At 46.7% G+C, this 25,535-nt stretch overlaps 1 protein-coding gene across 4 annotated transcripts in view; it reads left to right on the forward strand.

Annotated features, from left to right (window-relative positions):
• Positions 1–25,535, forward strand: part of LOC119391088 (ribosomal protein S6 kinase beta-1) — a 109,255-nt gene that overhangs the window by 42,700 nt on the left and 41,020 nt on the right. For all 4 annotated transcript variants that reach the window (XM_037658767.2, XM_049415042.1, XM_049415040.1 and 1 more), the window contains exons 7-13: positions 1,062–1,162; positions 2,999–3,089; positions 8,497–8,587; positions 9,191–9,232; positions 10,218–10,283; positions 11,694–11,834; positions 12,493–12,600. In XM_037658767.2, the coding sequence (XP_037514695.2) occupies positions 1,062–1,162; positions 2,999–3,089; positions 8,497–8,587; positions 9,191–9,232; positions 10,218–10,283; positions 11,694–11,834; positions 12,493–12,600 (640 nt within the window). The remainder of the gene's footprint in view (positions 1–1,061; positions 1,163–2,998; positions 3,090–8,496; positions 8,588–9,190; positions 9,233–10,217; positions 10,284–11,693; positions 11,835–12,492; positions 12,601–25,535) is intronic.

The following is a 25,535-nucleotide window of genomic DNA, read 5'->3' on the forward strand; positions in this document are numbered from 1 at the left end:
CTAGCAAGGCCTACACTACTCCCCCGTACTCCCACTTCCGCTCGCTCCAGCAATCACACTTGGCTGCACCAAAGCGAGTGATGAAACGTGATGACACAGAGTGGACCTTGTTCTTAAATACATTTATTTTTATTTGGGAGTAGGACACTCGTTAGATTGACAAAGAACTGCGTGGCTGGATGCAAGCTTGGAGTTTCTCAACGGATGGTGTGACAGTGGCTACTGCAATGTCGCCAAATTTTTACTTGTGATGCCAAGCGCCAAGGTTTTTGTGAGCTGAAGTAAGGACGCTTTCCAGAGCTTGCGGCACACGAGACTGAACTAGTGACATGCGAAATCGCCACGTCAAGAGCCTGTGTGTTTGCTTCTGAAATAGGAACACTGAGATCGCACTTCAAGACCAGGAGGGCCTGGGCCCCGAAATTCATGTATAGAAGGCTGGCTTGGTGATGAATAGTGAGGACGTGTAGTCAGCCCAGCAACCAAGTGAACAAATGTGCGTTATGAAATGCCCTTGGTTTTTTTTATGCGCTATATTGCCAGGGAGGACTTACATTTGAGTCAACTCACAGTCGTGTAAATGTGGTATATTTACAAGCAACTTTCTACGGCAATGAGGAGAAATACCACATGCTTGGCAGCGCTCCTTAATATAGTCTCAAATGTTCAGTCGCATTTAGGCCATTTAAAATGGCACAAATATTGCAATAACTCGTGTTATATTGTACATTTTTAATTATTTTTGCAGTTCTCAACCCTGTTAAAATTACAGAACTGTCGAAAGTAGCAAGCCTGCTGAACCAGCAATTTCTGCTCATTGGAGCCAAGCAAGCACTGTCAGGTTGTGCCTACTTTGCACAGTGGCGTATTGCTTAACACCATTACCCTTGTAACTCTCTCTTCGCTGACATAGAATGTTGTCTGCAGGTGTCCCATTAAGCTGGTGGTGCAGTCAGAAAGGGTCAAAGATGTTCATGCCTAACTGCATACTCGATAGACGTGCTTCTGTTTTTTTTTTTTTTTCATAAACCCATGTGTTCTTGCTTTTGCATTTTTTGCAGCTTCTATCTGTCTGAGATAGTGCTTGCATTGGAGCACCTTCACCGTGAAGGCATCATCTACAGGGACCTCAAACCAGAAAATGTCCTGCTTGATGCACAGGGTGAGAAAAAGTCATCATCATCAGTCTCGTTTCGCTGTGCTGTCCAGTAATGCACGCAGGGCTCCAGAGCATAAAAAGAGTGTGAAGCCAATCCGTTGCCCACTGGCTTCCTTGCGTAAAATTCCATTTGTATTCGAATGCTTTTTCCTGCTAGTAACACTAGCGTTGTTGCCAAACTACTCTATTGTAGTTATGTTCTGTCACAATTTTGTGATTACAATAGTGATGACCATGCCTCTGGCAGGCTGCCAATGCCGAAAATCAGTTTCTGTTCTCCATTCGATTTTTAACAGGGAGGCAATTTTTACCGACTACAGTCGAACTCCCATTATACAACTTTGAGGGGACCACACAAACCGTTTTATAATTCGGGCATTGTATACTAATCGAAAAATTAAGAATATGGGCAGTGACGCTCAGTCTTGCCGAAAAAGATGGGTACAGACTGCCTGAATAAGCCTGTGGAATGACCCTGCACTTCTCCAAAAAAGGTAATTACATTATCTTTAAAAACGACAAACAATTTAATTGGAGCAGGTGTGATTGAGTCTTTATTTTTCAACTTTTAAAAAATAATCGAATCTAATGCACATCTTCTTTCCCATAAAATGAGACCAAAAATTGCCCACGTAGAAAAATGAAACCGAAACCGTGTTGGCAACAGCCTCCCATCAGAAGAGTCAGACACAGTGTCATCACCATCAGGTAATGGTGACAGGGTGCGTTTTGTTGCAAGTTCTAATGGGATGATTTCGTGCGCGACTGTGTGCGTCATATTTGTACCGCTTTGAAGTGTAAGTGGTGAAGTGCCGCTGTTGTTATGAACACTTACGTCAACGAAAAGTTATTTTACGCATTGCAGATAGCTGCGTCGCCCCCTTTTTGCATGCCTGAGGACTGCGACTGCGAGTGCGGCAAACAAAGGGAGATGTTCAGCCGCATGTCGACCAGGAAGTGTTTCCATGGACCGAAAATGGGAAAATATTCATGTCTCAAAGGCGATCTTGTCGACTAGCTGAAGCTACTCCGTGTAGATCGAGCTTGTCTTGGTAATTGCCCTGAAATAAGCCCACGATCGAGGCACCAGGAGCGATCCTAAAGCGAGGAAAATTGGATCACAAAAGAAAATGGACTGCCAGGAGAATAAGTGTTCCATTCTAAGAATGGATAGTGTATCTGTGTCACTCTTTCTTTTTTTTTCTTATCGTCAACTTAGGGGCACGTAAGTTCTTTGTTTGCACCGACGAATATCTGGTGGCCATTACATTAAAGTAAAAAGAGGTTATTTTTTTCTCGGGCGGTACCGGAGATTCATCATACGATATTGGGTTGGCATAAAATTGCGTCGTATAATCGAAGTTTTTAATACATTATTTCTACGGGGGCACCAAACCGATTCGTCATAAAATGCGGGTCATCACAAAACTGGGGGACGTATAATCAAGGTTCCATTGTATTTGGGGGATATATGTGGATGTTAGAATTGAGTGAATATGGAAAAGGAAAATAACGTGCCACAATAGCTGGATGGCGTGTGGCTGAGCCCATGGTCACAGGTTGAGTGAGTGTGAAATACAAAAATGCATTTGTGCTTAGGCTTAAGCACACAATAAATAAAGCCCAATTGGTCATTGGTAATCCGAAGCCTTCACCATGGCATGCCTCGTTATCAAATTGTAGTTCTGGCTGGTAAAACCTCAGAATTATTAAGTTGGGAGCATTATTTCCCACCATCTCGATTTCTTTGTTCATCAAGGATCGAAGTGCAAGGCTTTCAACGTTGTTTGTGCACCTGCAGAAATTGTGCAGTCTTACCTTATTCATTGCTCATTACAGGCCACGTGAAGCTGACAGACTTTGGGCTTTGCAAGGAGTCAATCCAGGACGGTGCCATGACGCACACGTTTTGTGGGACAATAGAGTACATGTGAGTGGCAACCATCTCTGCATCCGCTGCTGGCACAGTTGGGCCCACTTATAAAGATCATAATTATGCTCTGTTTATTAATGAGAGTGAACGCTTTGTTATTACAAATGGAAATGGCATGGCAGTAACTTTTATAAAGTCCGCAGCAGCACATCTTGGATATGACAAGTTACAGCTGTGAACTTGTTTAGAGCAAACGCAGAAGCTTCTCTCAGTCTTCTGAGAAAGTGCCACATTTTTTGTCTGCCTGCTTTCGACTCATGGTGACACTGAGCCAGCTCGTGGTTTGCACCGGAGCATGCAAACAAAAAATAGTTCTCGAGTGTCTGAGGTGCTGTCATTTTGCCTGCTGATCTTTATCATGATTGGGGGTGCATGCTGTGGTCCGGCAAAGGGCGCGTCATATTTCCGCTTCTTTTCCCACTGTGGTGACGTTAGTTTTGAATTACTAGACCTTCAAATGTTTCTGTAGAGTCGTGCATGCTGCTGGCTCTCATTGTCGACTACAAAACGAAAGTAGTGAAATTGAAATTGCAACGAAAATTACAATTGTAGACTCACATGAATTGGCACGGTCAGCATGGAACTTCATGATGATTTCTAGGTACATGTGCTTATGATTGCACAGTTCACGAACACGGCAGTCTTAAGACAGGTTAAAGGGGCCCTGCAACACCTTTCTGAGTTATATTGGAATACAGTAGAAGCTCGTTATAACGAAGCGGGATATAACGAACTAATGGATATAACGAAGCAATCGTAATTCCCCTTGAAATTCCCATAGATGCCCATGCATTTAAAACCTCGTTTTAACGAAGCTAAAATTTCCTTGCAATGGATATAACGAACCTTTTTTTTTTTCCCCACCGAGCATTTACTGACCATTTTGGTAGCCGGCAAGTCAATGTCTTATAGCGCGCGACGGTTTACGTGCCATCACGGATGCGGTAATTCAAAACTCGCGCCTCGCGCTCCCGAGGAGCCGCCTGCCAACACGCGCGAGGGTGCTCATCTGCCTGCCTCCCCTTCCACTGAAACTCGTGGACCCACCCGCGCACGTCACCCGGCCTCCCCTCTCCCGCGGAACTCGTGGACCCGCCCGCTCTCCTGTTGCGCGCGTGGACGGTGACGCGGCGACTGCGCCAACTGCGCGACCGCGCGGCGTGGTCGCGCGCCTTATAGCTTGTCGTTCGCTGCGTGTTCATCAGAACAGCGTCTCTCTCGGTTCCTGCCGCTAGACAGGAGATGGACGACGGCAACAGCAATGGCAAACGAAAGCGTGAAACGATTACAATCGAGCAGATGGCGGCTATGTTGAAAGCCGTTCCGGCATCAGGGACCACACGTCGCTCAGTGGAAGCAGGCTGCCGTCTGCATCACAAAAAGCCCGTGAGAAACTTCATTGCCAAAGATGGGGGCAATAGGAGAGGGGATGAGGAGTTGGTTACGACTACTAGATACGTGAAAACAAATTAGAGGTTCACTGCATAAGGATAGAGGAGGCTTGAAGTCATGGACAGTGGTATGAGGAATGACCATGGCTATAGACAATGGGACTATAGAGTATCAAAGGTAGACGTTCGGCAGAGGTTGGGTTAACACAACACAAAAGGGAAAAAGACAAAACTCCAACCAAGAATTATTTCAAGATACATGACGTTACAAAGCCTGACAGGCTTCTTCAGGGGTGAGAGGGCCTGAGATGTAAGCGCTTTTATACGCTTATATACGCTATAGAGTAGACTAGTTTAGAGGGGATATATATAACGCAAGTAGAAATGCAACTGCACAGTATACAAATAAAGAGAACATACATATAGAAGCTATAGAATAATGTACGAATCCAGGCTAGTGACAACGGGCATATGCGATTCATAAAAGTGGCTATAAACGCCATCTGGTGCCGGGCAGGTAGGAATCCAATTTGGTGTCTGACAGGGAGCGGGCGTGTAGCGAGCGCCACCCGCGGTTGTGTCGGAGAATGTGGGACGTTCTTTCGACAGCATGCGTGACGCGGCTTCTACGTGAGCAAGGTATAAAATAACTCACCGCGCCTCCAAACGTTGAAGTACATGACGGGCACCCCGTAGCTGGCGCTGTAGACCACGTGGTACACGCATTGCAGAACCTCCTCCCCGTGGTCCTGTGCTTCGGCGCAGCACGGGTCTGGCGCCGCCTCCTTCGAACGAGAACAAAATGACGGAGACGGTGCTATGATCATGTTGGATGCCCGTCCGGCGATTTCAGCGTAGCGTTGAGCACGGTACCGCAAGCGTGTAATCGACCGAATTCTACTCAATATGAGCATGAAGCGCGAGACTACAATCGACCTCTACATGGTGATCGAGATGCTACAGGCTGCTTGGATGTCTGTAACAGCAAGGACGATCGCCAACTGCTTCGAGCATGCCTCATTTGGCGTCAACAGCGGCGGTGACAGCGAAGATATCGGTGCTGCCGCCAATGACGGTGCCGCGGGTGACCAAGACCTGGCGTCGTGGGACGCTCTCGTTGACGCCGGAGTTGTGCCCGACTGCGACACCTTCTGCACGTACGTCAGTGCCGATGCTGACGCGGTGACAACCGAAGAGCTGACAGAGGCTGAAATTGTGCGCGCGGTGACAGGGGTGGCGAATGACGACAGTGACGAATCTGTCGACGACAGCCCGGAGTTCGTGAACCCGATGTTCCGACGTCCGCGCAAGCGCTGGATGCGGCAGACCTGCTGCGCCGCTTCTTCGGGCCCGCTTACGATCACGGTGAGGACGGACTCGACATAGCGGCAGCGGCCGAAAAAGCCATCATCCGTCTGAGGAAGACACGGCAGGAGTCTATTAAGGACTATTTTTCTGCTAAGTGAGCCGCCAGCTGGTGTGCCGAGTTTGGCGTGAATAAAGTAGCAGTTCTTTGCTGTTCTTTCTTTTTTTTTCTTTTGCTAGTTTTTCTCCGTGCAACGGCCGTTTTCCGTTTGCGTGGTGGGCTGCTGTGGGATTTGGTGGTCAGTACATCCTCTCTTGCGTGCTAATTGTCGGTAGAAATGGATATTGGCTATAACGAACTAATGGTTATAACGAAGTAATTACGACTCCCCCTTCAACTTCGTTATAACGAGGTTTTACTGTAGTCTCATTACTGACGTATGACTCTTCGCGAGTCATATGCCGCAAATATTTTTCGAATCCGTAAAGTCTAAGTGGTGTTACCAAATTATAAAAATCACGTTCCGCAGCTTTCTCCCTCCACCCTACGGCGCCAGCGCGCGGGGCGTGTAGAGAGGGAGGGCGCAGCTGCGAGGAAGTTCCCAAGAGTTACGTCAGCGCTGGCGGCATTTTTTTTCTTCATTTTTTCTCTCTGGCGTCTCAGCGCAACCACGTAGTCTGTGGCGCCACTTCTAATCGGCTTGCATGGTCGTCGTCGAGCGGAGCCCATCGCACCGTGTATCGCGCGTGCTTGAAAACTGCGAGTCGGTTTGGTAATGTTGGGTGGGCACGTCGAACTGCCGTAGTGTTTTCATCGCTCTGCCCACCATGGATGCAAACCTGCGTGCGCGTTTGGAATGAATGACAGCTGAGATGGGTTTTGACCCACACTCAGATACACCGCCTCGTCGCACTGCTCGCGCTTGAATCGTATTCAACACGGCAAAGCTGCGTGCGCCCTCCCCCCAGTGGCGGTACTTCGATGCTGTTTGCTCTTCGAATGCTGCCGCACAGTGAGTGCGGGCTGACAACAAAGAACTAAAGACTAGAAGAAAGGATCGTGGGGCATCGGGCCAGTGCGGACCCATCCCCCGGCTGTCTGCAGCTACCGTGAAAATGCGAGTCTGCTTGGTTGCTGTGTCGCAGTTTCTCGGGAACGTGGTGAGACTACGGGGAGGATACGCCGAGGTACGGCTCGATGACACACTGAACAGACAGCGAACGGGACTCTCGCCATACAGCAAACACAGGTATCCTAAACTAGCCGGCGCCAGCATTGTTATCGGAGAAATGCTGCACCCCTTCCTCGGTCGGTCGTGAGAACGTGCCGACGATGCAGTTCCCAGCTGACGAGGCAACACTCGAATGGCTGCCACTCTCAGCGACAACCGGTGATGGTCAAAAGCACAGAAATATTCACGATTTCGGCACTGCGCGTGGTGAAGAAAACTCAACCACGCAACTACGAGCAGACGAGCTGTCGGTGAGACCGGAAGTGCTAATATTAATGTTTGTTCGGTGTTTTAACGGCATAACACAATATAAACATACATATTATCTACTTATTGAACTCAAAATTAATAATGAAGGTAATAATGAGGGTGTTATCGTGATTCTAACATCAGCCAATGGTGGAACTGCCGACAATCGCGTCATTTTTTGCGGACTATTACATTGTTTGTCGAGAGAAGAGGGAGCGATTTTCAGCTGATTTTGAGAATTTATTGTAAATTCCAGGCCGCGCGCTTTGCTATAATATTTGGCTCGCATGTTCTCGGGAGCCTTGACTACCGATTGGCAGCGCTTTTTGACCCTGCTCAAAAAGTGTTGCAGGGCCCCTTTTAAAAGTCACGGGTAGAGGCAGGTTTAATTAACATGCCACCTCAACCCGGGATATATGAACAAGTTGGTGATTAACACAAGGAAAGCAATAAAGTCTAGTAAAAGTGTTTTAGTCATGTTTGGCAATGGTGTGCTGTGGTGCATAATGTGCAGATCTTAGATAGGCATGTAACGCAAGTACTTGCTGCACACTTTACTGAGAGCTAGCTTAAATTAAGTGAGCACGACAGCTTGCAGTGCATTATTTATGCTTTGAAGAGACGCACCGCTGGCTGGTTCGTGTGCGAATTACCACATCATGATAGCTATTACCCTAAAGCGTCAGATTTCACCTTGTGACAGATGGAATGTGCCTGGAACTGTGGCATTTGATCCCCGCTTATATAGTACACGGACGTACGAGCTGTGTACCATAAACACACAATCTCATTCCAGTCTTGTGGGATCTTTGTCAATGTAATGCGCTTGTGGATATGCTGCTTTCAAAATTACGCAGTTTCTCTTGTTTAATTTAGTTTTCTAAATGGAAGTTCGCATGTTTACGATACATTTCAGAATAGCATTTGATTTTCATGGTTCAATGATAATCATATCACCGTGCAACTGTGCACTGCTTCAATCTTCACAGTGTTGTATTCAAAGGAATGGCCACTGAGACCTGGTCGGTGATCGGTGAAGTGGGCTCAGCTAGAGTACTATACTACGTGGGCTGTGCTGTACTGTACTGTACTATACTATACTATACTATACTATACTATACTATACTGTAGTATAGTACTGTAGTACTATACTACATGGGCTGTTTGCGATGTAGCCCCCTTGCACGTCTGAGCACCTCCTCACCCGATGTCAAATGTGCGACGCAGGGCTCCGGAAATCCTTACAAGGACTGGTCACGCCAAGGCAGTCGACTGGTGGAGTCTAGGTGCTCTCATGTACGACATGCTCACAGGAGCGGTGAGTGTCCTCGTGTTCTTGCTTGTGAATGCTGCTGCCTGTTTCTTTACAGTTGATACGTGCTTTCGAGGCTGTCGTCCACTTGGAATGCAATGTGATAGCAGTGGCAGCGTGCCCACACATCGACCTGTTATAAAGGTTCACCTTCAGGGCTGCTTATTCAAAAAAAAAAAAGCTTTGCAAAATGTCTTTTCTATTCGTCAATAGAAAAGGGGTGACATCTTGGCTAAAGCTTGAGATATGGAGCACAATAACTTTTTTGCGGGCGAGTTCGTGCTTGCATGTTAGATGTACGATAGACTCTGACTAAACAGATTCCAAAGCGGCGCGGAAAATATGTTCTGTGTAACAGGAGCGCCATTTACTGAGAGATGAACAGAGGTGCAGAGTTCAAGTACGAAACCAGTCATATTAGAGCTGGTTGTTTCAACTAAGCAGCAATTCCGTTTAAGAAATTTCTGTTTACTGAGCGTCTACTGTAGAAGTCTAGTTGTGCGGTCTGAGGTGTTGATTACCTTAGCCCTAGTAGTATGCATTGCTTTTCTGCGACTTCCGATGTCCACTGAGGTGATTGTAATGTGTTACTTGTTTAATTCTTTCCAGCCTCCCTACACAGCAGAGAACAGGAAAAAGACAATAGAAAAAGTAGGTACCATTTTGTTGAAGCAGTGTATGCTCACTTACAATGTACACATAATTGTGTACACAGAATTGTAGCCTAGCACACTGTATCTTGTGCTTTATGCAGCATGGTTAGTTTTTCGTACTGCACCGAACATTTCCTTGTCACAGTGTGGCAAGTGATAAACATGAGTAGCTGTAGAAGCGATTTTACTAAATGCAGTGCTCTTTTACCTATGTTTCAAGGAATCGCAATTCTCCAATAAGGCCAGTCGTATAAAATCAAATCAAAAGGAGAATTTTATTGCACAATAATATGAAAAATGTGTACATAGATACTGGGACCCATAGCCTAAGCAGCTAGTGATGGGTCCAATACAAACAAGGTTATAATAATTAGCAGTCTGGTACAGAAAAAGTAAACAGCAGAAGTATCATACATATTCAAGGAACAAAACTGAAATACAGCGAACGTATAATTACTATGACAAACTAAATATATGTGAGGAAATTTTTAAGAGTACATAAAAACTCAAGGAAATGCTTGATTAGAATGCTTGGTATCTTGCAAACAATCTTAGTTGTGCAGGTTTTGCAACAAAGTTGCACTTCAGAGGAAGCTGTGAGCTCTCATGAACTTGCTCAAGATGCCAAAAAAAATGTTTGAGTAATCCTGAGCAAGTGCCCCTCCTATATCTGGTTGCATTTGTGAAAAAAGCGGAAATGCCTAGGACTGTTAATCTGTGTGAAAATATCTTTTTCGTATTATTTTCCATTTGGGCAGCCGATAGGAGATCCGAAATTTTTCGTAAAGGCAGAAATTTAACTGTATTGGCATTCGTTCTGGTAGTATTCAACTATACATAAAAAATTGTTTGAGCATGTAATAAAATGGGGACATTATAGTTTTAAAACCTCTCGAGATTATTACGAAACAACTACCAAATAGCATAGTTGTGACATTTTTGTGGTAAAGTAAGATTTACGTGTTTCGCACCGGCTGTTGCAGATCCTGCGCTGTCGGCTCAACCTGCCTCCTTACCTGACACCCGATGCAAGGGATCTCCTAAGAAAGGTGAGGGGTGTTGAAGAATGGCTGCAGGCTATGATAATGCACGCGTGTAGGAGTATGTTGTTAACTTGGCACAGAAACACGAATACACTCGTTTTCTCCCAACAATCTTAAAAGCAAACATGGGAGGTACCTCAAAAAAGCTAGAAAACAGTCAAAACAGGCAATTGAGTGAAACAAGAACCAGCAAAAAAGAATGTAGTTCTCGACCTGAAATTATCTCATGCATGTTGACTTTGTTTGTTGTAGATTGCAGTGTCCTTCACTGGGGCATTCATTACTTTTATGTGGTGCTTGTGGCCACAGCAGAACTTGCTGTAAAGGACGGAAAGGGCGTTTGGAAAGGACTAGTATAAGTGGGCTTTTACACCCACTAAAGGTTGGCCTTTACTGTCCGATACTGGCCTCCCCAAGTCCAAGGAATCATGCACGACCAAAGAATCGGGCTGAAGAAGGCCCATCTTTTTATAATGGCACACGTTCACGTTGCTTTACATTAGTAATTGCTTTACGAACGGCATGGTACATATGTGGGGGACCGCGAAGATTGCGAAAAAGACAACAAAAAAGATTGGGGAAAAAGGAAGTGCCATTTTTGGCATCCTCAATGCGTTTATCTATGCTTCATTTTATCTATGCTATATCAAAGCAGTTTAGCTGAAACCACTCTGGGCCCACAAAAGTAATTTAATTAGTGAGGTCGACTTGAAGGGAGCTCAAAATCACACCAAAACCGGATTTCACGGAGGCATCTCCTGTCTTTCCCGCCGGTGATCCCCGCCATCTTGGTACGGTTTGAAAGCTCAAAGTGTCTCCTGTCTATTCCCACCACGGCTCGCACCATGGTTCGGACAAGCCAGTATCGCACCGGACTGAAAAAAGTCAAACGCGTTTTGCAATCCTGTACCGTGTCGGCAATAGGAATGGCACAAAGGAAAGCCCTGTGTTGTCCATTCCTGCAGCATTTGTGATGAAGCAAAGGTTGCGCATGTGAGAACGTTGGCAATGCCTCTGCACTCCTTGCTGCACCTCTGCGTGCATTGAAAGATCTTTCATCGCTTCCATCTTCCCCTGAACCTTATCTGGATTACCATGAATGTAAACTGAGATAAGTGAAAAAAGAAAGAATGCACCTCTGTTCTGAGAATCGTATTTTCTTGACTTACCAGCGTCATTAGCGGAGGCGAGGTTTCCTTGGGCGATGTTTCTGGATAACCACTCACAGGGAGAGTTTCACATTCATGAGATTTTGCAAGACTCGGCACCGAGTGTGTCTGCGACATTGTTACCATATTCTGGTACTTGTTTCTTGAGTAGCTGTCTTTTGGTGCTTGGGAAGCATCACTTCTAGCATTGCCATTACAAAAAGAAATGCAGTGTGAGTGATGATGTGCGTGTGCCTTCCTGCTGTAGCTGCTGAGGCGCAATGTGCTCCAGCGGCTGGGCAGTGGACCTGGCGATGCACGCGACATTAAGGTGCACCCCTTCTTCCGGCACGTCAACTGGGAAGATGTGCTGGCAAGGCGCGTGGAACCCCCCATCAAGCCACAACTGGTAAGGCTTACTGTGTCAATTGAAGCCTTCTCCCTCATGATCCCCCACCAATCAGATATAGACTGCCGCTATCTCACTGCTATTAGTCTGCGTAATATCTTCTCATATTCGCTCTCCGGTTTTAGCATAGGGTAAAAAGTGCTGCTAACTCCTCCTTTTAGATAAAAAGAGAACTGCACATGAAATGGACCACAGAAAGATAAAAACATCTTCCGGTTGATATCAGAATTTAATCTGAATTCAGTCAAGGTGCAGGAAAGTGCACTCAAACCTCAATGTACTGAACAAAGGTATAACGAATTACCGGTTATAACAAAGTAAACGAATAGTTTTGCCATAGATACAGTGGTTCGAATATAACGAATTTTCGGATATAACGAAGTTATTTTCATGTCAGATGCAACTTTGTGTGATGAGGTTTAAGTGTACTATTGTTACAACCTGTAGTGTTGAGAGAAGTTGATGAGGCTATTCCACTGCAGCATCCTCGCTCAGCGAGTAACCAGGCAACTGACCACACATTCCAAGGTGATATCAATGCTAGCTGAAAGACAGGTGACGCCGTGTGTGCAAAATGGTGACTCAGATTAACATCACTTGTCGCACAAAAATCTTTTTTAGCGCTTCGTAGTGACACTGGTCTTTTATTTGTGCCCAGCTGAGCGACGAGGACGTGTCACAGTTCGACACCAAGTTCACCAAGCAGACACCCATCGACAGTCCGGACGATGGAATGCTTTCGGACAGCGTCAACCAGGTTTTTGTGGTAAGTGCTACACTGACCCAGACACTTAATTTTCCGTTTTTTTCTTAACTTCTGTTTTTGTCATTCATTGGAGGTGTGGGTTGCCTGTTGTGTGCCTGTATTGAATGTTAAAGGGGTACTGAAACAATATTTCGCGGCTGAGATAGCTTGCGGGATCGATTCCGATGAACATGTGTAGTATATCATCTGCAAAATACCAATAGCGAATATAGCTTGGAAGTTTTTTAAGTGAATTTTGAAGTTTGTGTGAGCGATCGACATCCTCGCATACCTGCCAACTCTTCCGAATTTTCTGTAAAATGTACGAATTTCGACCTCGCTTACGATTTTACGAATGTTACCTGAAAATTTACAGAAAATATATCATTTCCGATAAAAAAAAATTAAAAATCTATTAAAACAGCATGGGCTTCACGATTAGCTACTGCGCATTGCCGTAGCTAGTCGTGGAGGCCGCGGAAACGGCGTTGTGGTACTTTCCGCCTCTGGGGGAGGACAATACGTACAGTGGACTCTCAGTAAACGGAAATCTCTTAAACAGAATTGCTGCTTAAATGGAACAACTGCCTTTAGCATGATTGGTTTCATACCTGAATGTTTTAACCCAGTTCATCTCTCAGTAAACGAAACTCTTGTTAAACGGAACATATTTTCCGGGTCCCTTCAGGTTCTGTTTAATGAGAGTCTACTGTACTCGTGTTATCATCATCAGCAGCAGCTTCAACATTTACCGACTTCTGTCGTCTTCTCGGGGGGTCGCTACGAATCCATACCTCCTTGGCGCATACGGAAAGCGCAAGGCGCAAGCATGTGGCAGTTAGCTTTGTTCGCGGGTCGGCGGTGAAGACTACACTGTTTGTGTTGCTTTTCGTGTGACCGGTTGCCGCGTCCGACGCTGTAGGACTGCTGTGTTTAAGCCGTAGCAGCTTCGCAGTACAATGTCAGGTTCTAAGCCGCGACAGTACTTCCAAGTGTTCTTGAAATCGTACACGACGGAATTCCCATGCTTCGTGCCGTCGAAGAAAGGGGAGAAGTTTGGTATTTGCACCACGTGTGCCTGTGACGTGAACATTTCCCATGGTGGAAAGTCCGACATCAAGATGCACATTGCACCGAAAAAGCACCACGGGTACGTGCGAGATGCCGACAAGCAGCCAAGCCTGGCAAGTTTTGTGCGTGCTGACAGTGACTTCAGTATTATTCGGGCAGAGTGTCTGTTCACGGCGTTCTTAGTGGAACATAACATTCCGCTGAGTGTCAGCGATCACGCTGGGCCACTTTTCAGAAAAATGTTTCCCAAGTGTGAAGAAGCGAAACGCTACGCCTGTGGCCGAACAAAGACAACTGCAATTGTTGGAGAAATGGCTGCCAACGCCAAGACGCCTTTGATGGATGCCCTCAAACAGCAGGTATTTTCAATCGCTGTGGATGGTAGCAACAACAGGGACATGCAGCTTTACCCGATTGTGGCGACGTATTTTGTGAAAGAGACTAGTCGAGTGGAAAGTCGCCTTCTTTGCCTCGGGACAATTAAAGGCGAAGCTACTGGGCAGAAGATCGGGCACCTAATTTTGGACGCGTTGAGGTCCCGGAATTTACCTGCTCAGAACTTGTTGGCCATGTCCTCGGACAACGCCAATGTCATGGTCGGGAAGAAAAACAGCGTGTCAACGGTGTTGAAAAGAGGCTCAACCAGCGTTGATTGGGGTCGGTTGCCCGTGCCATCTGATAAACTTGGCCGCGCAAAAACAAGCACCATGTCTTCCCCTAAAGGTTGATGAAGCTTTGATTTGACATTTTTTTTTGCCTTGAAAAAAGTTCGAAGCGGAAAGACCGATTCAAGGAGTTTCAGGAAATGCATGACGTCGAGGTGAGGAAGATGTTGAAGCATTCGCCAACACGTTGGCTTTCGTTGGGAAAGTGTTTAAAGAGACTTCTAGATCAGTGGAAGCCACTTCCAAGTTTTTTTGTGTGTGAAGCGAGGAAGTGTAATAAGCAGCTTGTTTTTGGAGTCCTACCGAATTCCAAAGACTTCTCAACAAACCTCCAAGAACTCTGCACCTACCCAAAAGTCTTCTGTAGGCCTTGGAAAAAGCACCGACGCTGACGAAGTCCCACTTAAGAGAAAAAGTGTTCATCTTGCACCTCAAGCCAAAAAGATGAAGCTTCAGACCACAGAATCCGAACAAACCAGCCTCGTCACTCGTGAAGAGGGCCGGTTTTTTTTTTTTGTCATCGGAGTTAAGTAGGGCGTGCTGTCTCTTCTTGCAAAATATAGTGCCGGTTTTTGAGAGGACAAACTGCCTTCTTCAAGAACAGGCTCCTCATATTCATGTACAGTAGAACCCCGCTGATACGTTTTTGAAGGGACCGTAGGAAATAAACGTAAGAGACGGGAAACGTAAGAGCCGAAAAACAGGAAAAACGGCAAAATATTTAGTGGTACAGAATTTTATTTCAATTCTTACGAGCAGCACGAAAATTGGCGCGCTCAGCCGCGATCTAGTCAATGGATAGAAACGCGGAGCTTAGGACGGCCTTATCCACAGAAATGTAATCAACGTATGTGATTTTTTTAACACCAACAGCTGTAGGCATGAAAAAACTAAGCACACGCAATCACGACCGGCGCGGCGAGTCCGACCGCGAACCGCACGCACGACCATGCGAGCTCCAACCAGCTCGGAACTCCTCCCGTTCTCCGACAAATAACGATGATGATGAGTCTACGCCAACGCGATGGCAGAAGTGAATGCCAATCTCGAAGGCCTTGCTTTCGCAAGCAATTACGTCATACACGCCATGTTTGTGCAATGCAAATCTCAGAGGCTATGCTTTTGTCAATAGTAAATGCCAATCTCGAAGGCCTTGCTTTCGCGAGCAGTTACGTCATAGACGCCATCTTTGCAATTTGAATCTCGAAGGCCATGCTTTTGTTTGCATCAATTGAAAGATTCTGTTGCTTGCGCCTCTCATGCGGCTAATATTACGGTCAAACGAGGCCAAGCTGCGTGAAAATGCGCCATGGCCGCTCTCTTTGGTAGTCACTCGGTCGGCTCCGGGCGCACTTCGCGACGTATCATACGGGAACGGTCCGACAGTTACGACGTAACAGCAGGGTTCCCAATACATTGTATCCTATGGGAGCTATGCCGGGACCGGCGGAAAACGACGTAACAGCCGGGAAAACGCAGCAGTGAGGAACGTAACAGCGGGGTTCTACTGTACTAAGGGGCTTCTTTAACCGCCTTCTTGAGGATCTGCTCATTAGATTTGTGCGGCCTTCTGTTCTCAAATAATGCAATTCATTGCTGGAAGTTTCCTATGGAGCTGCGGAGAATCAGAAAGGTGATGAAGACCTTGGCATTGGCAGCATAACCCTCTCTGTTGTTGAAACACTGAGCTCAAGTGAGAAAGAGCAGTTCTTTTCAGCTGTACGTCTGTACTTTACAACATCATGTGATTATATTAGACGTAAGTTTCCACTGGAAGACATCAACCTCAAGATGGCCGAGGTTGCCCAAGTGCAGTCATTGGAGACTGCTTCATTCAGCAGTGTACGACATTTAATTACTGTGTTCCCTGCTCTTTTGCCACAGCAAAGTGGCGAATCAAAAGAGAAGGCAGTCGGTGAGCTCGAAGTGGAGTTTACTAGTTTACAAGCATACAATGTTCCAGCAGACATTTTGAAGGAGCCCAGGTGCGACGTACAGTGGGAACGTTTGGGAGCTGTTCGAAGTGTTGATGGATCCCTCAGGTTCCACAGAATTTCAGTGGTTATGCTGGGCATTCTCTCCATTCCCCACAGTAATGCGGAATGTGAGAGAACATGCAGCACCGTCAACAAAACTCGAATGGAGTTTCGCTCATCTTTCTGTGAAAAATCTCTCGAGAGCCTGCTGATGGTGAAAGCGCACCAGAGTGGAACTTGCTTTGAGCAGAATTACACGGAGAACTTTCTCAAGAGGGCAAAGTCCGCAACAGCAAAGTCACTGCAAAAATAAATTGTTGCCCAATTGAGTTGTTGCTGATTACTCTCTGACCGATTTTACTTGTGGTTGCAAAGACATGATTAAGCTTGTCGCTAACCCCCCCCCCCCCCGTGTGAGGGTTTTACTAATTTCTATGTTGCCAGGTTGGCAGGTATGTCCTCGCGCTACTGACACCCTCAAAGGGGACCCTTGGGGACTCCCTACTTCCCTCACGTGACCACACTGCAACAAGTTATGATCATGTCATAGCTGCCATGTTTTTTTGCCGCGTTTGCTCCAGCAGCCTACTTCTCGGCGGCTGCTCGCGCACCGTGCAGAAGTGCATTACAGTTCTGTGTGCTGACGTGATCGAGCGCTGCACCCGCTAGGTGGTGATAGTTGTAACCGGAGGCTTGTCGTTTTTGAAACCGAAACTGACACTAGTCGGTAAGGAGGAGCCTGTAACTAATTATCTGTCGCGCGCTGCAGCAAACGATGTGCCGGGTTATGACTAACAGGGCCCCAGCAACACATTGCAGCAAAAAAACGCGAGGCAAAAATTTTTGTGTCAGTACCCCTTTAAATCGTGGCAAGACCCTCATGTGAGCCAGTGCAACATGCACCTAATTAGCAACAACAGAAGTGAATGGGGTTCTGTCGCTGCTGGTTGCATGTCTGTGTGGACCGTAATTGACAAGACTAACTTGCTGTTGAGCTAGTTGGTAAGTCATCCCAACCAAGTAATAATTAGGGCCCAATTCGATGATTTACCACACTTGAATACAGTCGAACCCACTTAATAGTGATCCCAGATATAACGATCTATCGGTTATAACAACCATATTTCGGTGCATTTTTGATTTTCCTATGCTACCTATTAAAATTGCGTTCATATATAGCGAACATTTTTCAAAGCCCCCTACTTTTACAACGAATGCTTCATACACGGGTGCTGTCAAAATATGCCGTATACTAAGCGAAAAAAATTGAAACAGGCCTTCTAAAGCATGTTCTAAAGCATGAGAGAGGCGCGTGCTCGTGCATGCCGCACTCCAGTTTACTCGTGAAAAGATACCTTAGATCGGCGAGCACCACACGCTAATTTTGGGCGTTGCGAGCGAGGTCGCTCACTTTCAAGTCATTTCTTCAGTGGTAGGACGGCAGTGAGGAATAAAAAAAAGAAAGAAGTAAAGAGGCAGCATGAAGCCTTGTGGTCAGCTTTTCGCACGGCAACCTTTTCTGGCACCGTTCTCTGCAGCTGCGACCACCTACGATGAACCTACGCCTTGGAACGCAAAAAGTCATAAAATGCAATAAGCGATGACCGCGATAACTTTTCGGCGCATAAAAGTTAACTGCATCGACGACACAGTGTGCAACAAAATGTCTAGTCTTTTCGGTAACGGCAGAGACCGGTCGATCAGTGATGATGACTTCCGCGCGATTGCAGCGACAACTTCACGGATAAGCATCAGAAGAGAACGAAGGCAATGTGGCGACCGGCAATGAAGGTGCCATTATGACTTACTGCCGACAACCTTATCGCAGTCATCTGCGCAGCTGCACGTGCGGCGTAAACTGTTCGGATTGACGGCGGTACGAGCAGTACAAGCGCAATGCTGCCGTTCGTAAGTTCGCCGCCGCCGCGCTGCGCGAGATAAAGTGCGCGTTGCCTCGTGGAAACGAAAGTAGCTCGCTGGTGTTGAGCGGCACGGGCACCGAGAGGCATGGGTGCCGAGAAACGTCTATTCACTTACAGTGAGCGTATACTTTGTGTTATATTAGGCAACAACTATAAGGAACCCAAGCTCAAATTTATGGAAGGATGGCAGCGCTGTGCTGCGGCTCTGGCGAGAAGCTCTGGCGCGGCTGGTTAATTCGGATTTCTAGGGACCGGAAAAAATGTCCAAAATGACCAAATGTCCGAATTAACTAAGGGTCAAAATAAACACAATAAATGCAAGAGTTTTTTCAACATACCTTTATGTTAAAATTCACACGGACACAATTTTTCTGAGCCCTTCAAGGTGCTCAGCAGCTCGCATGCTGTCTGCAGTGCCAAAACAAAATTCTTCAAGGACGACGAGGGCCTCCGCGACTTCCTTCACAGTACGAGGGGGCCTGTGTGGCTCATACTGTGGCTGCTCCTCTTCAGGCTCTTCATTCTCGGATTCGTCGCCATGCATCACTTCCTTGACGATTTGCTCATCAGTCAGAGAGCCAGCAGTGGCAACGCCATCATCATTGCCGATATAATACAGTCGCCGACCGATAAATCGGACACCGATAATTCGGACAGTCGCGCGGCACCGCCGATGATCCCATAGAAGTAATGTGTAAAGACGACGGATATTTCGAACAGCTGAGAGATCTACATTCGGTAATCCGGACCCTGTCCGAGACTGTCGCGCACGCCGAATCGCCAGCCATTATCTCCTCCGGCACCAGTACCATGCAAAGTATGGCCGCAGAGATCAAAATGAAAGGTAATTGGTGATCTATGAAGCTTTATTTCGATCGCTACTTTATGCCTCAGAGATTTGTGATTGGAAATGCCGATCTTGGAGGCACTGGTCAACTGTAGAAAATCGTATCGACATCGCGAACATCCTACATTCCGGTTCCTGTGTCTCCGCGCTGCGCTGCAATTGCCGCCACCCTGTTGAATGCGCCTGCGGTAAAGCGTTTTGCGCGCGCGTTCATTTTTATCTTGAGACTTGCTTTATTTTACGCTCTGCTGTCTCAAAAGATCTGAGTTAAATGGTGCCAACGGTGCCCTTACAGCCAGCGCTGAAGGCCACGCCAACGACAACGAAACGCGGCAGATAGATAGCAGTCAACTGCCGATTTTTCGGACGCACAATTTTCCGGACATGCTAAAAAATTTGGACGCTTTCGCGGCACCGTCACTAGCCTCATAGACGTCAATGGTCAAGAATGTTGGAAATTTCGGACGCTAAAACTCTTCGGCGTCCGATTTTTCGGACTTTCTGCCCAAATTGCAGGTCCGAAAGGCAATAATTGAAGCCCCACCTCTGCCGCGTCTACCATCTTGTAGGTTCGAACCAGCGCTTTCGCGAGTCGACCTGTTTGCGACAGTAGCAGAGTTTGAAAGTCAGCTTTGTCGCAATGACGAAGTATTATGGGGTGAAGCGGGCCAGAAATTCAAAGGGGCCGCCATCACAACGCCGTGCGGCGATGTCTTTATGGATAAGCAGTGGGAATGCATGGAGGCGTGATGGTGGCAGATGGCAAACGCGCCAGTACGGCTCAATTGCTGACAAGCCTTACGATAAGCATCTTCTGTCAACTGCTCGATAGTGCATGTGGCCTGGTGCAGTTGCATGCGTAGTGCACGCATTTAATAGGCGAGAATTCAAACGCGCCGCGCCGCCATTCATGCTGCCTCTTTGTGCGACCGCTAAGTGCGCCGCACAGACGCGTTGCCTTCACGAACGAAACCAGCTCGTCATCGTACAGCGATCACATCACACTGGCGGAGATACAGGCGGACTTGGTTGCACGTAAGTGGAAGTGCGGGCAGCAACGCATTGACAACTTTTTTCAGCCACCGGGACCCTGAAGTGTCAATAAAAGTATTTTTTTTTCTGACGCATTCGTTTTTTTGGACATTCGATAATTCGGACTTATTTATGTTCCCCGTGGAGTTCGAATTATCGGTCATCGACTGTAGTCGAGTGTCACTGCATCAGGCATAACACTTCTGAAATCCTGCCCGTCATTGGCACCATTGCCCGGCGACACTTTGGCCACTGTGGCATCGCTGGAGTCGGGAACAACAAAGCCACTGTGCCTGAAATAGTTGGTAATGGCGTGCGCAGGCGTGTTCTGCCACACATACGCAAGAATGCTAACTGCGCTCAGGAGACTCGCGTTGTATTGTTTGCCGACGTCATGGCACAGGAGCAACTTCTTGTCAGGAGAGCCCATTTTTCAGGGCACGCAAAATTTCTACTTTGGTGGTGAAGTCCTTGGCCTCGTACTTGGGCCGCTTCGCCGGCGTTGCCATCGGCGGAGAATGCGTTCACTCAAGAAGTCAGCACAAAAGCACCAGCAACGATCAAGCTAAAGGAGCCGTACTGAGTTGTACCTCAATAAAACGGCGTTCAACGATACACCAACGGGAACAAAGCAATAAAATGGCACCACCAAACCCACACGCGTGGAAAAGGAGTTCAACCAGTCTCAAGTCAAGCCAAGTCGATAATTGATGTCCATGGCGATGCTGCGTTTGAGCTTCACTTTTGTTCCGAATTGTTATTTTTTCGTTTTCGAGCCTCACCAGCGGCCTCAAAGTCGCCGAATTATCCGACTTCCGGTCAAATCTGTCCGAAATAACGAGCGCCCAGTCTCATAGAATGATGCGTATATTTACAGAGACCAGATGGCGTGTCCGAATTAACCAATTTTCCGAATTAACAAGAGTCGAATTAATGAGCTTTTAATGTATTGCTGTGTCGTGGCCTGCCACAACAGTGCAGACAACACCAAGGCGCACGATTCACGTGTGAAACTGTATCAGTTCCTGGGCATGTCACACGAGAAATAAAGGCGGCAAGCGTGGATAGCTGACAGTGCTGTCTCGCCTTCTATTTTGGCTGTCTGAGTTCATTGCTTTCTTTCGCTTCGACTACATGAATCGGTACGTAACTCGGCGCATGCACGCAGCGACTACAGTAATGATTAGTCGCTGTCTTCTCGTATTGTTAAAGTCCAGTTACGGTTGTACGTGAAGCAACTTTGTGTTTTGATTCCCCATGTTCGTGAGACCTATCCGTCGTTGTTGAACGTTCACATTCGCGTTATACCGTTAGCATTGCGCGGTTGGTCGAATTCAACTGAACTCGGCACGTTGTCAGAAGTTCGGCGTCTGCATTTCACGCGTCGGGAAGGCTGCTTTATCACGCCGGAACGGACGTCTGTGCGTTTTCAGCAAGCTTTGACATCGTTCTGCAGGTTTGCTTTGTTTTTGTCACTTTATTAGGGTGATATATATTCAAGCCGCTAAATATAACTGGCACTTAATACATGCTTTGCAATTGCAACCTTGAAGTAACCACCTTCTGACTTGGTGTGATTTTCTAGCCGCGTTCGCGCCAACGTTACTAGAACAAACTCAGTTTAAAAGCTCCGCCGGAGAGGCGGTCCGCGTGGCGGTCGTGAGAACTAGTGGCGGTGCAGTCACGTCTAGCTCCCGCGGCTGGCGCTTCTTGTGATCGGCGCCGCCGATGTACGAGCAGACGTGGGTTACAGCGTCGTCTGCGCTTTGTTTAGCTCGTCATTTTTGCGACTGTTCTTGACCAGGCTTAGCGTCTTGTACGAAGACACGTGCATGATGTACGAAGCGTAACGAGGGCGAACAGATTCACGGTGCGGTATGCCGACTTGCTTTGCGCCGGGCTGCAAGAGTGGCTACCGCAACGACGACTCCGCTTCACGACACTTCTTCGGACCTCCAAAAGACCCTACGCCATTCAAGCTTTGCATCGCAAAGATAGAAAGCTTACTGCGAAATGCAAGGTCTGGGACGTTCCTTTTGAGAGTGACGACATTGTAAAGCACTATCGTCGTGTCGTTGCGGGACAAGAAGTTTTGATCCCACGTGGAAAGTGGGAACTCGCGCCAGGTGCCGTGCCGCGCTTGTTCCCAGCACTTCCACCCCACATTTCAAAGCCAACATGTTCGGGGTTTAGGCACAACTCCCCCCCCCCCTTCCCAAAACGCACGGCGTCCCACGAAAGCCCAGTGCCCAATTTGGAGGAGCCGCCAGAAATAGAACAGCAAAACGAAAGGCAGGCGATTACCTACATACGCTACCGAGACTGAGAATTGCATCACACTGACATTCGATCAGTTGTCAGCTGTCGCTATGCCTTCAAAGCAGTGGATTTTCAAGAGATTTTACGACGAGGTATTGAACAAGATGTGCGGAATATTTTACACTGGCCGGCTTGGGAACCGGCTGCTCAGCGAAAAAATTTGACACGGTACACATAGAAAAGTCGACCAGCGCTGGTCCTCGTCTTTTCTATGTGTACCGTGTCAAACTTCTTGCGCTGAGCAGTTTAATAATGGAATACCAACTAGCCCAATCCCACACTTTGCTTCGGGAACGGAGACTTACTTGTGCAAAAGATAATTGTAGTTGACGAGCAGTTTAACTGCGTAGTGAACGGCTACAGCACGAAACGCGAACAGCTGTCGTACAGTGTAAAGTGCTGCGGGCATGGAACATCTGCTCGGTGAAGTTGAAAAACTGAAGTTGAATACTGACGACTCTTCTAGCGACAGAGTACGCGCGAATGACTGCTCGGTGCTCACATCACGGCCGATCTGTTCGAATTGTTTAAAGCACCGTAGAAGGATGCGATGTAGAAAGATGAGACACCGAAAATACAACTATCCGCTGAAAAAATTGCTCAGAGACGACTTCTATTTGATGTAATCGCACACTGAGATTTCATTTACCGAGTTCTCGTAAAAGTTTCCGATTTTGGGTCAGTATCCCTTTAACAGTCGCGAAAACGTGTCTTGTAAACATTGCAAAGCATTGGTGACGTTTTTCGAGAAAGTTTTTTTCAATAAATTGTAGAAGGGTCATTCCACGCCAACTGTCCCAGCCGGGGGCGCTCGACAAAAATCAATTTCTCTAAAAAAATCTGAGAAAATTACGCACATATAGACATTAGTTCTACAGTACTTTCCCAAAATATTTTGAGCGGCAAAAATTTTTCGGGCACGTCAGCGCCATTTGAACTTCTCGATATGGTGAAAACAAGGTACGAAAGAAAAATTCGCTCTATATGGACCGTTTCACGCATTCATTCGAAACTTGCTTTTTTGTGTTTTTAGAGCATCGCGCTTTTATTATAGGACAGTTGCTTAGAGTAGCTTTATATTTTTCACTCCTTAGCGCTTAAGTAAAGTTGCGTAAATTGCAGCGTTTGCGGGAATTTTTTTACAAAAGGCGATTGTAGACCAAAATACATCAATTATTTTTATAGAACTCTCCATAAAACGTACTATCTCCTAAAGTTTTTCTTTTGCCTATGTGCGGCGCACAGGCCCTAAAGTAAAATCCTCAACTTGGAAAAAACGCGACATTGGCATATGTTCAGACGTCTGTAGCACGCTAAGGTGGTCCAAGAAAAAATAAGCAGAAAAGCGCATACGATTGAGAATCATGCCAACTTTGTCCACAGAAAGTTTAACCGAAGTAGTTTTTGTTTTAGTCAAGAAAATTTTTTTTGAAGTTTAGTCCCACCATTGCATTATTTTGCTATGGGGGCAATGCAAACTGACTGAATTTACTGCATAAAAAAAAAGGTAGCACAGGGAGCCGGCTGCTGTGACTGTTAATTTTTAGCCTGCTTTCTATCATTGCTTTTTCTTGTTATGTTCTGTTTTCTGCATTTAACTTTCCCTGCAAGCACTTATAAGCTTTTTTCTTGTCAGTAAAAATTTCAGTTGGAAGTCAGCGCTTGTCTTGTGTGTCTCCTTTCTGTTGCCGTCCGTTTTTTTGCGCTGTTTATTTCAAGTTGAATCTGAAGTGCTCTCATTTTCAGACTGGTCTTCTATCCTCATCATTAATTCGGTGGTAGGTGCAGCCAGAGTCACTCAATTCTCTTTATGGTCACGAAACTGCGCCGTCACGCTATGGGCGAGTCTCATACGCTGCTCTAAAATGCCGCAACGCGCCGCCGCTGCGCCACAGAGGCGATCGTCTGCGCCGTCCGCGTATTGAAATACTCGCGCAGTGCAAGACAAGCTGCTGGATATGATCAGCGCTTGTGTTGTCTAGTCTTTCTGTGTGCTCGTCTTTTGCGCTGTTTCATTATGAACGCAAACCAACTAGCCCAACTCTCCCTTTTGCTGCGGATATGATCTGTTTAAGTTAGCGTAAACGTTGTCTCATGACTAGGATGCCTAACAGATGTTGCGCGCCGGGGTGCCGTTTTCTTTACCATTAGACAAGCAGCAGCGCGAGAAAGGGAAGCGCGCCGTACCGCGGCAGGAAAGTGGCGATTTTAACTTTCAGTCGAAGTATACACGTGTATGTGCGAACTATTTCGACGCCTCGGACATTCTCACTGCGTATGACTTTAACATCAACGGCGACTTCGTGTCCCTGAAACGCGACAAGCCAACGCTGAAGGCTGACGCCGTTCCAAGGATTTTTGAAGGACTTCCTTCGTATCTCACGAAGCGCAAACCTTGATCTCGCTCATTGACAATGCGACCACCATGCAAACGACCACGTGAGTCGTCCTGTGAAGAGCTGCGAGCATAGCCGACGCCCTGTTTATACCACATCGTAGCCACACGAATGGGCGTGTAACAGTTCGTATTTTTGCCTATGTTTAGAACTGGCACCGCTGGCACTTTGCTGCAAATGCACGGTGTTTAATTTGACGGAATTGTTAAAAAGCTGTACCTATCGTAGTGTTGAGACGAAAGGAGCTTGCGAGGCCGCAGCGGCCACATTTTGATGGGGTCGACATGCAACAACACCAGTGCGTTGAGAATTAGGTACATCTAAAATGACATTAGGTGGGAAAAATCATTCAGAAATCCCCCGCTCTGGCGTTCGTAATTATAACTTGATATTCTTTTGTTAATCCCCGAATGTTCGTATTTTTTCGAATGATACCACCGCGAGCTGCATGTCTTGAGCTGAAGGAAAGAAGATTACTTTTAAAGGCTCGTTTTTCTTTGTTAGACACAATATTAATGAGAACTAACAGACAGTAATGCCAACGAAAGTATAGGGGATGTTATTTGGAATAATGGCGATATAAATGTGAAGAAAGTAAAGTGGACGGAAAGATAACTTGCCGCCGGCAGGGACAAAACCTGCGACCTTCGAATAACGCGTCCGACGCTGTTTTTTTTCCCCTCCCGGGTGCTCATTTTAAAACAAAAAAACAAAAAAACGCGCTCAGC

Source organism: Rhipicephalus sanguineus, chromosome 4, assembly GCF_013339695.2.
Source record: "Rhipicephalus sanguineus isolate Rsan-2018 chromosome 4, BIME_Rsan_1.4, whole genome shotgun sequence".
Lineage (NCBI taxonomy): Eukaryota > Metazoa > Arthropoda > Arachnida > Ixodida > Ixodidae > Rhipicephalus > Rhipicephalus sanguineus.